This window comes from Papilio polytes, unplaced genomic scaffold (genome assembly GCF_000836215.1).
Source record: "Papilio polytes unplaced genomic scaffold, Ppol_1.0 DF824169.1, whole genome shotgun sequence".
Classification (NCBI taxonomy): Eukaryota; Metazoa; Arthropoda; class Insecta; order Lepidoptera; family Papilionidae; genus Papilio; species Papilio polytes.
Genome location: NW_013525035.1, coordinates 3,277,686 through 3,292,492, shown reverse-complemented (window position 1 = coordinate 3,292,492; position 14,807 = coordinate 3,277,686). Strand labels below are relative to the sequence as shown.

General features: G+C 33.2%; 2 protein-coding genes across 2 annotated transcripts in view; both read right to left on the bottom strand.

The window, feature by feature from the left end:
• Positions 1-5,442, bottom strand: part of LOC106111281 — a 119,136-nt gene extending 113,694 nt beyond the window's left edge. The window contains exon 1 of the mRNA XM_013293307.1: positions 5,055-5,442. Coding sequence (XP_013148761.1) covers positions 5,055-5,337 — 283 coding nt within the window. The 5' untranslated portion in view covers positions 5,338-5,442. The remainder of the gene's footprint in view (positions 1-5,054) is intronic.
• A 6,443-nt stretch (positions 5,443-11,885) lies between these two features.
• Positions 11,886-14,743, bottom strand: LOC106111280 (homeobox protein Hox-B2a-like). The gene is made up of 6 exons (XM_013293305.1): positions 14,619-14,743; positions 13,929-14,059; positions 13,344-13,386; positions 13,140-13,263; positions 12,678-12,822; positions 11,886-12,589 (listed from the first exon to the last, which is right to left on the bottom strand). The coding sequence occupies exons 1-6, from the start codon at positions 14,741-14,743 to the stop codon at positions 11,886-11,888; spliced, it is 1,272 nt and encodes a 423-aa protein (XP_013148759.1).
• Between the last annotated feature and the right edge of the window lie 64 nt (positions 14,744-14,807).

Genomic DNA, 14,807 nt, shown 5'->3' with positions numbered 1-14,807 from the left:
CTCTTAGTTACAATACTTATAGCAACACAGAATGATAGTCATTCAACATAAAATAAGTGGTTTAATAATCGATATTAAAATGTTCAATAGTCGTAGCCAGTAGCTACAATTGCTACGAGATGTAGCTATACTACGAAGCTAGCTTTGCTACGAAAAGCGTAGACAGTTATAATTTTGGAGAGTGGGAACAATTAAAAAGGTCTTTTTTTGTTCCTACATAAAAGTACTCTATCACCATTACAATAACTATAAGCTGTTTTTAATTTTAGAATTAAAAATGTGTAAAATCCCTAATTTAAGGACTAATATTATGTCCAATGGCTCATTCCGCGTTAAACACGCTTCCTAGGGGCAAACGACTCTAATTAAAAAAGCTAGATTCCGCCTTGCAAAAAGCTATGTACATGTAGGTCAAAAGGTGCTTTACAGCACAGAAAAGCTGTCAAGCAAATAACAGCTAACTTCTTAGAGCTTTATCTTAACAATTATTTTAAAAAAAACATGCAATTCTTTAAGTAATTGTCTAACTAAATAAATAATTTAGATCATAATTGTTTAGTCTTTAAAATTAGTCTTTACTCGTAACAAGTAAAATAAAGTAATGTTAACAATTACATTTTTGACAAAAAAGTAAAGATCCACCAAGAAACCATCAATTGACTATTAACAAACAATAGTCAAGAAAACGTATTCTTTTATCTCTATCCTATTACAGTCCTATTTTACATGGTCGTTATAATGAACTGTCAAAAAGATTGGATATTCGTGACAAAAATGAAAAATCAAATAGTCGATAGCTCCTGTAATTTAAAAGCAATCGGAATTCCCGCGTAGCCACTGGCCATGGTTGATGGGACACGTAATTTTATTTACAGCGTTCAATTTATATTTAACCCAGTTTACTTACTGCGTTTTTAATAACATTATTCGAAATTTATTTTTTCTTGAATTTTAATGTCTTAAAGAGACATTAAAATTCAAGAAAAAATAAATGTAAAGCTCTACGGATTATCAAAGTTGACTTCTGCCACTACATTAGTATAGATAATAATAACTATAAAAGCTCACCAATATTTTCACCGAAAGCTCACGTTAATATTATTAATAGCGAAAAGGCAACTATTTCGTAATTGTTCCGTTTACAGGGTTGAATAATAACCTTTTTTCCGTTGACTAATTTTAATTTTAAAAACGTAAGTTTAAAAACGTTCAGTAAACCGGCGTAATTACTTTCATTTCCGCGTTGTTGAGCACAACTGGTCATTGTGATTTAATTTCTTTTAAACGTAATGTATTAAGTTCTGTTTGCAATTATCACTTACATTCGTAGCTAAATGTCACATTAATTAATTAAAAAAAAAATTTACCGTTTGACTGAAAAGAGGATTTTTTTGCGTCTACACATTTTATTCTTCTGTTTTAGATTGTCAAGTGTACTTATTTTTTATTATTTGTCATAATTTGCTACGAATACATCATCTTCCCGTTGTTATCCTACTCCTATAGGATCAGTGTTTAATCTATAGTTACTCCTAGTCCTTGATCATATCACCTTTTACACAAACTATCCATCTAACTTTACTGGTGTACTTCCACACTCATATAATAACTAAAACTCTCCTTATCATATACCTTTTGCTATGAATACGTAGATAAAATAATAAAAAAAAGGATCATAAGGTACTTAAATAGTATTTTCACGTGTACATAAACGTATTGTTGATTAATTTTTTCATTTATATTGCAATTATTAGAGATTCTTCAGTGGGTAACCAATCATAAAATAAGTGTGTAATATTTTGAAGCCAGTGGCGTGGTTGTTACTGTGGGGTAACCGTGTAACGTTGATTGTTATCGATTACTCCCAGCAAGGGCACGCTCGATACCAGACCTCTTCAAATACATTATTCAAGCTGCCGAATGTAAAATAAATACCATCTAATACTTTCTTACAAACAAACATTTACTTTTAGTGTCATTTGTTATATTGACACGTGTAATTACGGCTTAACATATTTATGTAGATTACTTTTGTAATTCTACTAGAAAGCTAGTAATAAATATTTTAAGTAGGAAATAATATTTTTAGTAAGAACACATGTTCTTCTAAGCTATTTTCTATCTATGACAAATTTCATCGAGATCTGTTCAGTAGTTTAAGCTGCATCCATCCATCCATCCATCACTAAAATTTACATTTGGAAATATGATTTAATACAATTTTTCTCGAAAAACATTTTTTTTGCATTAGTTAATCGTTATTTGCGAGTTAATTAAAAAAAAACAGTAGTACCAACCTATAATAAAAGAAAAATACATTAAAACATATGTTTACGTAAAAAAATATGCAGTTCCAATCATTTTTTAGGTATTTAATAATTTGAACATAACAAAAACCGAATTAATTAATGCACGTTCAAAAACTTGTAACGAAATAACAGTGCAATTAACGTCGAGAGCTAATTTTAAATAAAATTAAACGAGCATTATAAGTGGTTGTTTGGAGTAGCAAGAGTATTACGTCCACCACTGTTGAGCCTTTACCCTACATTTAAAACCCCGTTCTCACTAACACGACTCGCCGCGATTAACTGCTATATTTAGTTCTATTACGCGGTTAAAAACGCGCGGACAACGCGCTAGTGAAAATGCGGTTTTACTTAAAATCAATAAACATATAAATTTCGTCCATTCTAAAAGTGGGCACACACGTTTGACTAAAATATCACACAACTGTTGTGCGATTGCAGATTTTTTTACAGCTAATTCAACTGTTTAGTTGCACAACTAAAAATCGAGTAGTGTACTCCATACGCCGGAAACCCAACTTTAGTCCCTTTTACTTAGCGCCCTTTTTCTTGACTTGACGCTGGAGGAGACGTATAGGAAAGGTAAATATCCGCTTTACGTGCGTTTCCTCCTCCGTCGATTAAGGGTAAGCAACGCATACGGTATTGCGAATGTCTATGGGCAGCAGTCGCTTCGCCATTCCGGCGTATTCAGGTGGCCGCTTGGTCGTTTGCCACCTTATGATAGAAAAAATAATAATATCATAGGAATCCAAGCGCGACTAAAAAGTTTTGCGATAGCTAAGTCAAAGGTGTGTGGCACCCTCTAACCTTCTAAGAACTCCTATAAATAAACTATGGCCGACGATAAAAGCACGCACCATTGCAAGGGTTGAATTTTCTAACAAATTGTTATTCAACCCTTATCTCTTTTTGACTTGAGGGATCTTGAATTCTTCATATTGATTTTAAATTTATGTTTGGCTGTATCAGTTTTATAAACCAGAAAGTGTTAGGATTGAATGTGGATGGCTACAAAGGAAGAGGAAGACCGAAGAAAGTATGGATGGATTGTGTAAAACAGGATATGCTTAAGATAGGAGTGGATTCAGATATGACGGTTGATAGAGATGCATGGAAGAGCAGCACATACTGTGCCGTAAGGGATAAGGGTAAGTGGATGATAATGAAATTTATGTTTGTCTGTATCGAAATGTTCTAGACTTCATTGCATATTTATTTTCTTAAACTTATATAAGAATATTAATATATATTAAGCTTACAATGCCAATAATTCTTTTTTTTAATTAAACTATGTATTTATTTTGCCTGTGAAAACACATTTAAAGGCATTGCAATTAAACTGAAATAAAACGTCATTTCATTTTATATTAAAAATCCGAGTACGAAACACATTAAAACTTCCAAAACTGTGTTAAAAATCTTATCCGGGTGCAATAACTCCGAAATACTTCCAACTTGTACGACTGTGCTATGAAGTTTCGTACATCTTATGCCGAAACTTGTTCCACTTCTAGAGGTACCATAGTTTCCTTGACGTAAATCTCAAATTAACTACTCACTTTGTATGTCACCTACAAACTATAAACTCTGTCAATTATAATTTCACTAGTAACATCGTAAACTCAACTAATATTATAAAGAGGAAATATTTGTATTTTCGTATGTATTGAAATAACTCAAAAACTAGTATGGTAATTTTAAAAATTCTTTCAAGATTAGAAAGCTACATTATCACTAAGTAACAAAGGCTATGTTTTTATTTTATTTTTTTGATTTTACGCGGGCGAAGTCGCGAGCAACAGCTGGTCTTGTATGTTTCCTATATTTAATTATGTATTTATACTCGTACTATTGCTATCTAAAGTAGGTACATTACTTAAACAAAATTTTAAAAATGTTTGAAAAACATATTGAGATAAAATAAAAAAAAATGGTTTTTATTGCGTCAAGCTAAAATCATGAAGATGACTTGTGGATAAGATTTTTACGTTCGTTTGGTAGTCTGCTTTTCGCATGGCAAAGTGCCTTTTGACCTACATCCACCGCTAGTTCTTTTGTACACCAGGGGAACTGGCTTCAGTATTTTTAGATTAATAGATTTTCTGCTCATAGACTTAAAGTCGTTTTTTAATTAATGCGCCCCGTAATCAGCGGTAACAAGGTGTTAATGAAAGCGTAAAGCGCTTTTTATTTTGAAGGACAGATTTGTTAATAAAGATTAATACGGTAACAAACAAAATGCAGAGTTATAAAATATGTATTACCCTATAAATTGGGTAAACATTGTGTAGTTACACATGTATTTTAACTCTTAGACCGCCATCTATTGATAGTTTTTCAAAATTTTCTCCAAGCGTTAGTCACGGTATTAAAAGGTTAACATATGTTTAACACCGTAATTGTATTTGAAACACTTTTTAATTTTTTTAGTTAGGTCTTTATACACTCAAGAGCATTGACTCTGGGACACTTAAAAACCAATATGGCCTGCCCCACCACCACTGTCTTATAGAGGGTCAGATAGCTTAAAAATGGCGTCACTGTCAGATACTAGAACAAAACACGATATTTCACACGTTCTATTGTTATCAGACAATTTACAATTTGGTGGGACAGGCCCTAAATCTCGTAAAATAAGAATGCTATTTTTTTGTTTTTAGTGACCCGGATTCAATGCTCTTGAGTGTAGTTCACGCAAGCTTTTTAGTTAACTTAGGTTGCTAAATTGGACAATTAACTTACCTGCTGGTTTGCTGACAGGATGGGTGACAGGCGCAGCGGCTGTCGTAGCTGTATTCGGTGGGTACACTGGGTCGCAACATTCTCGTTCCGGGAACTCGCTCCCCCCTACTGAGCCTGCTAGTACCACAAAACCCACCACCGACCATAACAAACCAACATTAAACCCACGGAACATCGACGTGACAACGCACAAACACTTCGATGCTAAACCATCTTTACCATCCCTTGGTTTACTATCGTCCGATTTTTCGACACCATTTCGATAGTCCACTTTCTCGAACATCGGTTTGATTTCACATTACACTTTTATTCCTTACTCTAACTTTTGCTTATTTTTTAATGATATGTATTCGTTCAGTTGTACATAATTGACTAAATTTGCACTTAAAACGAGATTTATTTTGTTTTTTTTTAATAGGAAAATATATTTATATCTGGAATATTGAATATTCATTTATTAAAATTGCTTCAGTTAACTTATTAGAATAAAATAAAAAAGAAAAGTCCACAAAAAATTGATATCATGAAAATAATACAAAAATGTACAGTTGCACGGCGTTAGGATCAAATACATGAAATGGGCAATAATTATAGCTTAAATATATTTATATTTCTTTTAATACGAAATACATGCGTTACGTAGGCTATATAGTATCTACAGCATATAAAATAACAAAGTAAAAACTTAGTTTAAATTAACTATCGTAGATTGATCTGTGGCCTTAATTGGATTAACTTCTAATAAATTGTTGACACTATTCTTTAACGGTGGATGGATGGATGTTTGTTAGTGTTTGTAGCCTGAACAGCTGAACGGATCTCCATAAAATTTGGCACAGGTTTAGAGCATAGTCTGGAAAAACACATAGGCTTTTTATCCCGGGAATAGTTACGGTTACCGTGGGATTCATTAGTTTACTTTTTTAATGTATACTCGATCATTCTGCAACGGTTCTATATATTTTATTGAAATTTGGCACAGATATAAAACAAAGTCTGGAGTACACGTGGGATAAGGTTCATCTCCGAGAAATGTCCGGTTCCTGAGGGATACGTAGCTTTTTGTTATTTATATAGTTCGTATGTTTTCTTATACTACACGGACGAAGTCGCGGGCAACAGCATAAATATAAAATAACTTTGAATATTAACATGATCATAATATAAGTTAAAATTAATTCAACAACAATTTCACATAAGCAAAAAAATAATTCCTTACAGCGTAACTTCCTCAGGCGTTCCTAATTAAACGTTTACAATGGACTCCTTTCGTCGTAAGGACGGTCCCCGAGTACAAGTTGAATCATTTGAAAAGGGACTTTAATGCCATGAGAATAAATCATATTTTATATCATACGGAATTCTTCGCACAAATGATGTAACATAGTAGGTCAAAAGCACTTTACAGAGAGAAAAGTAGTGTTGCAAACAGACGTACATCTCGGACACAATTCTAGAAATGCAATTGAAGATAAAGATTCATAGAGAAATAACTTGTATAAATGAAATTTAAGAGTAATAATTCATACTAAAACTTGTGGTCCAAAATTACAGGTTTATCAATAACAATTTATTTATGAATAATAAAAGAGCATCGATGGCGTTTGATAATCGCTTGATGGAATCTTATATTCTATACACGTTCAATCATTATTTATAAATTTTTGGTTATTCAAATTTCATTTGTACATTTATCCGTGCTTACGGTGAACATCATCGTGATGCAACCTACACATTTCGGAGAAGAAATTCAAAGATATATCAAATGTTCATCCAAATTGGGCCAGTTTACTAATAAGCATCCCTAAATGTATATAGGGATATAACTACGGGTATAACACAATATATGACACTAAGGGTAGTGGGGACGTATTATGAACGATGGTGGATTAAAAAGCTAAATTCAACCAATCGTCTTACAGCCTTACAAATAAACGGAGTATAAACTTAGGAACGGAGTATAAGCAAAATTTGTATTATTTGCTTATACTTAGTTTATTCCTAAGTTTAACTTTATACCGCGTTTTGTAAGGCTGTTAATCTTTTAGATTACGCTAAAAATAATTCTCGTCCATTCAATTCGATAAATATAATTTAATTAAAGTTAAAACTGGCTAACATCTTTCCGTCATCTTAAGTGTCAGTTATTATTGACAAAAAGTTAAGTTAAAAAATGTTTCACAAAGAAATATAAAATTTATTAGATGCATCATGAACTTATCAAAGTTTTTACGACTATCCTAACGATCTCTGTTAATTTCGGGAGCGCTTGATGTTACTTTTATTATATTTAATAATAATACCTTATAAATAATTAAACATACCAATTTCCTGCTGTAAAATTTATTTCAACGTAGTATTGAAAAACAATTTTCATTTTGAACGCAGACTGAAATTTTAATAAGAAGCGCTGTTAAGTTTCCCTTCCCGCCAGTTCGTACCGTGTGTGTTTTCCCGCGCTTTTTATTATAGTTGTTTTAAAATTAAATTCTACTCACGCGAATTTCATTGTTATGCTGTTATAATATAAAATACTTTATTTTATGTAATTTAGTAAAATAATAGTTTTTACAATAAAATACTTGTTAAAACTAACAGAGTAAGCTTTTAATATTTATGTTAATATTTTCACATTTCATAAAAGTTTTAATATATAAATATTTTTTGTTAATTCTATTACGTAATGTTAATGAAAACTACCAAAAATGTCATCAACTTTACATCAGTTGTATTAGATAATTACACGATGTAATTTACCTTATAGACTCCAAGTAGGTCATATACCTATGTTATACAGCCTTCGTACAATCCGAAATTACAACCACCGTGCAACTGTCACCACAGAAAATTAAAAAGAAATCATTTTTTTAAAAAACAAACGATCCATTTTTAAAAAATACTTGATTAGGTTTACGTTTAAAAGTGTCGAAACGCACTCGCGCGCGTTGCAACGCGCCATACGGATCTCACCCACAATAAACGCGGTGCTACTAACGTAGTAGACCTGGAAAGCCTTTAGCTGCCCCAACACCTCCCCGCGACGCCCTCCGCACCCCTTTTCAGCCCTCAGCCCCGGCTCTTAGTTCACGAACAAAACGTTAAAACTAGCAAATGTGAGTCAATGTAATATGAACTTAATTTCTTATGAAGTTAGAATTGTTATTATGTGAACCGTATTAGAAATTTCACACAGCTAAATTGTGGACCGGAAAAGCGAATGCACAACACAAGCTGACAAGTCGGTATGTGTTCTGGTACCCAAAGTACACAAGCAAATTTAAGTCTTAGAGCAATAGGCGTTAGTCATAATTTTAAATTGACATTACACATAGGTGAGTAAAACAAATTGCAGGTGTGTGCATTGAACACAAATGTCCAAATTCGATTACGTTATAATTGTTATGCTGAGTACTGTTATAGTGAATCTTACAGCCTTAATTGTAAGGAACAAATTCGTATATCGTTCATTCGGTTTTCTGAATACACTCCTTTCCACGGTCCATATTAGCTGGTACAAAGTTTGGTATTCCCGTTATGGAAATTTATGCTTTGTCGCCTTATGTTTAAGTATCGTTTTCACACGAAAGGTTGTAATAAGAAAAATCGAAATTTAACACCGGAGGACTGTTATAAATGTGTCCGTAGATTTTGTCAAATGAGTATCATAAGAATTGCATTTTGTTTGACAAAATGAATGCATTTTTTCCTCTTAAAAGACAGTTTCCTACAAAGTGACAAAGTTAAAGTTAATACTATCACTTCCTGCATATTTTAACTTGAGTAAACCTTTAGGTAGTATATTTTAGTGCTTCTGTGCTGAATTGTCAATTACTTATGTGTATCAATTTATCATTTCGAAAATTACGACTACCACCTACTCGCTGGTGCATCGTTCAGTTTATATGCAATCATAATGACTAAAAAGTTGTCTCTAATTTCGATAAATTGTTTAAAATCCACTTTTTTACTTTTAGCTTCATCCTCTTATCCCTACGGAGAGTCGCCACAGTATGTGCTGCTTTCCCATACATTTCTTTTAGCCGTCATATCTGAATCCACTCTTTTCTTAAGCATATCCTGTTTCACACAATCCGTCCATACTTTCTTCGGTCTTGCTCTACCTTTGTAGCTTCATTTTAGCTTTAAAAGTATTATTAAATTGCGAATTTTGAATCTTTTCGTCAAAAAATTGTGACGAAGCTAAATTTTACCAATTAAATCTTGTTAAATAAATAACGATGGCCGCGCCGTGTCCGGAATTAAACCTTCTATTAAGTTAGAGTCGATTGTGAGCAGCGGAACAATTTCATAACGATTCTTTTAATTAAAAATACAAAAAAATAAACTTTAATTACCAGTTATACATATACCACAGTAAAAATGGTTGGTTTACATTATGCCAGTAAAGTAAGCCAGTAGAACTTAAAGTCAGCACTGGCATGCCTGACAATAACCCTGGCACACGTGGACCAGTGTATTGATAAGGACTTCAAAGAAACTATGTGGCACAAAAGTGTAACATACAAAAAATTGTTTTCATATAAAACCTCCTTCGATGCCCGAGTACAAAATAAAAGCTATTTTATTTTTGAAAATGCTATACTAAATAGATTAATGTCACAGTATATTTAAACGTGTCTCACGTAAAAATGTCGTAGATGTCTACGTCACAGATGAAAAGAATAAAACAGATTGTGTCGCTCACCGCTAAATCTAGTTTTCTCACCTTGATGTAGTGGTTATTTTTATTTCGAGGTTACACACAGGTTGCGTAGGGGATATAAAAATGATACGAATTATTTTATTTATCTTTGTAAATGTCGGTTCCTAAGTACGGCTTACGGATAGATTTTTCTTTGCTACGCCTTAAGACCAGTTTTCACTTTCTGTGCAAACTTGCACTTTCGTATCACAGTTTATTTTATTTCAAAGGTAAGGTTAACTGACAGTTTTAAAATTGAAAAGCAGCAAAAATAAGACGAATAAGTGGCTTTTGTTCCCCCAGTGTTGTGACAAGATGAAATTTCAAATATCGAATCTCGATTAAACGACTTGGCATAAAACGCTCCATCTATCTATACATATAATAAAATTGAAGTGTCTGTTTGTAACATCAAAAGAAAAATTCCAGATTTCGGAAATGTGATGTATTTGCGTTACTGATAACGAAAATCGCATTCAAAAATTTTTTGTCTGTCTGTCCGTAAGCCGCGTTTGTTCCGGGTTGCCTCCGAAACGGCTGGGTCTGTTTCGACCGGACTTTCACTGAAGGGTAACTGACATATACGGTAATATTATGGGCTACTTTTTTATCTCAACATTGCGTGGACGAAGTCGCGGGCAACAGCTAGTAGGTTATATATCTAAGCATAAGGTCGTGTAGTTATAATTACAGAGCGACGGAAATCATTGACATATAAAGTTAGCGTGCGTTGTATTTATTTCCACGTGACGTGACCCAGACGGCTGACCCCGCGGCGCCGCACTTCGATCGACTCTTCGGCGCACTATTAGACCTCATACCACAGATATTCGAGTATAACACTAGCTATAGAGTAGACGTTACGAGCTATCCTTCCAATAGTAAAACATAATTGAACTGCAAATTATGATAGCTCATTAGCAAACTTCTTTTGCGGGATTTTGTATATCCATGTGGATTTTAAATATTTTCTGAAAGAATGAACCGATAGCAGCGCTTCTCTGCCTTATTTGACTATAATCGTCAGTACAACTGTGATAATATACAACTAAACGACCTTGCAGTAATTTTGAGCTTATGATTTTATTGTAATGGCCTCTCTATTGATATGTTAAATGTCTGGATCATGCATACTAAGGTGACGCGATAACATCTAAAATATAAGTAAATTGTTCTATGACTTATGTTCTGATTGTAGACGAAGATTGTGCTTGCTTTATTAAACAGATGTTTGGAAATTAACGTATTCGATGCCTAAAATGTTGTATATTAACACGATATTCGACACGTAATAATTGTGTTTTATTTTTATTACCTTCACTTCTGTAGTAGTCAATTATTGATAGAGATATATTGATATTTTCAATATTTACCCCTTGTTAACTTTTATTATAACTTTTCTGTTTTTGTCGATGTTATGAATGATCAAACTTTTTTTAAATTAATGACTTGATTATATTAACTATTTGTTTTATTTCTTAAACCAATCATTTATAAGGCAACTAGCTATTGTTTTCGACTTCGTCCTCGTATTAAAAATGGAAAATAAAATCGAAATTGACTTGTTACAATACGTACAATAATCCAAAGATACAAATCTTTCCTCTTTAAAATATTAGTATAGATATAACTAGATTTTGTTTAATTATTCACTTTACGTTCTTCATGGCTAATCAATTTAATTTAGAAGGTTCCTACCTCATCGTAACAGCACATGTGACCGCATTAATTCAACATTTACGATAATCGTTTTCAATTCGCTAAAGAGGAATTCGAAGCTAAGAGGAAATTGGGAGGAAAATTGATGCACACGAGAGTTCGCATTTTTTAATTATAATTAAAAAATTCAAATATTGTCTACTCATTGATATTTTATTATAATACAGTTTTAAATTGTCTTCCTTTATTTAATCTAATAAAACGTATTACGTTAGACAGAGAATTTATGTATTTGCCAATTCCTACATTTATAGATCTCAAACCATCAACACTAAAGCACTTTTTTATTTGTAATAATTTTAATTTCTTGCTTTATTTTACTCTCCCTTGAGAAAAAGGTAAATAACAATTTAACTAGAATTATTTATTGTTCTAATAAAAAATCACACATATCATTGGTACAACTTAAATTATAAATTATTCTCAAAATTATTCATACCAACATTACTATCCGCATCTAGAAGATGACAGTCCTCATATTCATTGCGTTTCTCTTCAACTTTGTCATAATTATTCTTGCACAAGAAATCACTATCGCATACAAAATCATTTCTTCCATCTTCAATGATATTTTCATCGAAAGTTGTTTCTCTGAACCGTTTCCCAGTTTCGTTAGTGTAATTTTGATATCTCTCTATTTCAAAATCAGGTGATATTGTCTGTCCTTCGTTAACGGTTTCCTTTCCAAGTATATCTTCTGCTTCTATATTTGCACTAGGAATAGACGTGTCTGGTATTTCATTAAAATTAATCCTATTTACACTCTCATTTTTAACTTCATATTTCAGTTCAGACATATCTATACCTTCGCGAGTCTCCAATAACGGTTTTATATTCATTAAATTATAATTAGCTACCATTCTAGAGTCCCAATGATTTGGAACTACATTTTCGGACGTAGAAGCTTCTAGATCTAAGTGTACATCTTCTCCGATCTTTTTAAAGCTACCGAGATTATATTGAAGCGGTATAGAGAAGGAAGGAAGATCCATTTGAGAGTTTTGTCTGGTTGGGAGCGCGGATATGTGGATAGCTGGTGCTGGCTGCTTACTTTTAGATCCGTAGTTACTTATGTTTGAAGATTCAGCTAAATTGATGACTTGTGGTGATGACACTGTAAAAAAGTAAAGAGTAGCTACTAACCCAAAGTTCTAAAATCGATTTGTGTAACGTCTTATAGTCTATGTCTGGTGTTAACTTACCAGGTATTGTAATGAAGTCCCTCATCTCCAGCGCCAGTGCAGAAGGTGAGCGAGGGTCAGGGGAGCGTCCGCCGCGGCCCGGGTAACTATCACAGCCTGCTTTCTGCTGCTTGCGCCACTTCGCACGACGGTTTTGAAACCACACCTGTAATGGTAAGAATGTTTATTATCAATGTAATTGTAATTACAATAACTTGACACATTGTATGTATTTTTTTAATTTTCATATAATAAATTTTATAAATTCATAGTTAGAGACTAACAATGGAGTAACCGTTTTAACAAAATCTTTGTCGTTCTCTTAAAAACCACAAACATATACCTAGTTATCAATGTGTCCTATTGAATACAATGGGATTACTAGCGCCAGTAACAGTGTGATATAGGTAGTAATGAGGGCGCCATCTTGTGTCTGAGGACAAGATTTTGCATGACCGGAGTAAGTTTTACTTTAGTTCCTACCTGTACCCTTGCTTCGGTAAGATCTATCCGCATAGCGAGCTCTTCCCTGAAGAAAACATCGGGATAATGTGTTTTATGAAACGCCGCCTCCAGCTGCTCCAGTTGTATATTAGAAAACGTTGTCCTGGGAACAAATTATTCATATTACAATCAGAGAAATCATTATATAACTATCTCGAATTGTTTTAGTAATAATATAATTACCTGTATCTTCTCTGTTTACGTTTCGGAACGTCGCTCTTTGAATCTGAAAAGAAAGAGGAAAAAAAGATATTTGTAGCTAAATGTAATAAATTCACACTTTTTGCAGTCGTTCTTTTCTATGCTAGAATAAATAGCAAAGCAGCTTGGTTTTTGATTTTGAATCTCAATTACATTTTTACCTAAAATCTACTTCTATACTAATATCTTACTTACTGATCTTACTAATATTATAAATGTGAAAGTTTAGATGGATGGATGTTTGTTAGAGTTTGTAGCCTAAACTGCCGAACGGATCTCGATGAAATTTGGCATATATGTAGGAGATAGTCTGGAAGAACACATAAACTACTCACTTTTGTTTTTTTTTTCCATGAGAACGGAGTCGCGGGCGAAAGCTAGTAATATTATAAAGAGAAAAGATTTGTATTTTTGTATGTATTGAAATAACTCAAAACTACTGGGCCGATTTTAAAAATTCTTTCACCAATAAAAAGTACTTTATCAGTCAGTAACATAGGCTTTATTTTTTATAATTTCCTAATTTCACGCGGTCGAAGTCAACAGCTATTATGAAAAAAGACTTACTGGAGCTTGGTGAATATTCCTCGTCATCTTCATACTGCTGTGTCTCTGTTACGTCCTCCGTATGCTCAGCGGTTGCATACTCGCTGCTTTCTGTTTCCGGCCGGTCGCAGAGTACCGAACCTGGACCTAGCCTAGAATACGAAATACAAGTTGTAAAGGCCATACACTAAAGTTAATCGTGTACTTATTGCAGGTTACATAATCGCCTAATATGAAAAATATTGCCGACGACGCCAGATGAACTGCAACTAGCGGTTTAAATGCCATCCTCAGTAGAGTGCATTTTTGTGATGCGTCTTAAGTAAAGAAGAATGGTAGATATCCCTTATAATTTAAAATTACTGCTTATGTTACTACTAAAGTCTTTGGTGTAAAGATTTAAACATGTATGGCTGACAATTTCCAAGACTAAAAGTAGGTCTACATTAAAAAGTCATAGTAATTGAGTGCCTTAAAATATTCAAATATCTTAAAACGTGCGTGTCTTAAAACCTTTGACTAAACTATCGTTCGACTGCTTAGTCTCGCTTTTATTCCTATGAGATTATATGGAGGTGCGCACACTACTTATTTTTTAGTTGTGCAACTAAACAGTTGAATTAGCTGCGAAACAATTGACAATCGCACATCAGTTGTGCGAGAGTATAGTCAAAGGTGTCCGCTCGCTCTTTAGTATAATTAAGAATTTACCCATTAAAAAGATTAGGAATGTTGTAACAGAAACTTGTGGTGGGCGATACGTCATCATTCAAGATGGCCGCGGAATCAAACCCGGCGCTGGTGCTCGCCTCGCGTCCGTCTAACGATTCTTCCATCTAGAAGAAATGTTTTAAGTACAATACAATAAATACTTTTGTTATTGATTTTTGTGACATTTTT

Coding starts and splice junctions, on each gene's coding strand:
- LOC106111280 (XM_013293305.1), bottom strand. CDS start 14,743: ATGGAAGAATCGTTAGACGGACGCGAGGCGAGCACCAGCGCCGGGTTT. Junction 14,060..14,618: donor ATTCCTAATCTTTTTAATGG/GTAAATTCTTAA, acceptor TTCGTATTCTAG/GCTAGGTCCAGGTTCGGTAC. Junction 13,387..13,928: donor GGAATATTCACCAAGCTCCA/GTAAGTCTTTTT, acceptor CTTTCTTTTCAG/ATTCAAAGAGCGACGTTCCG.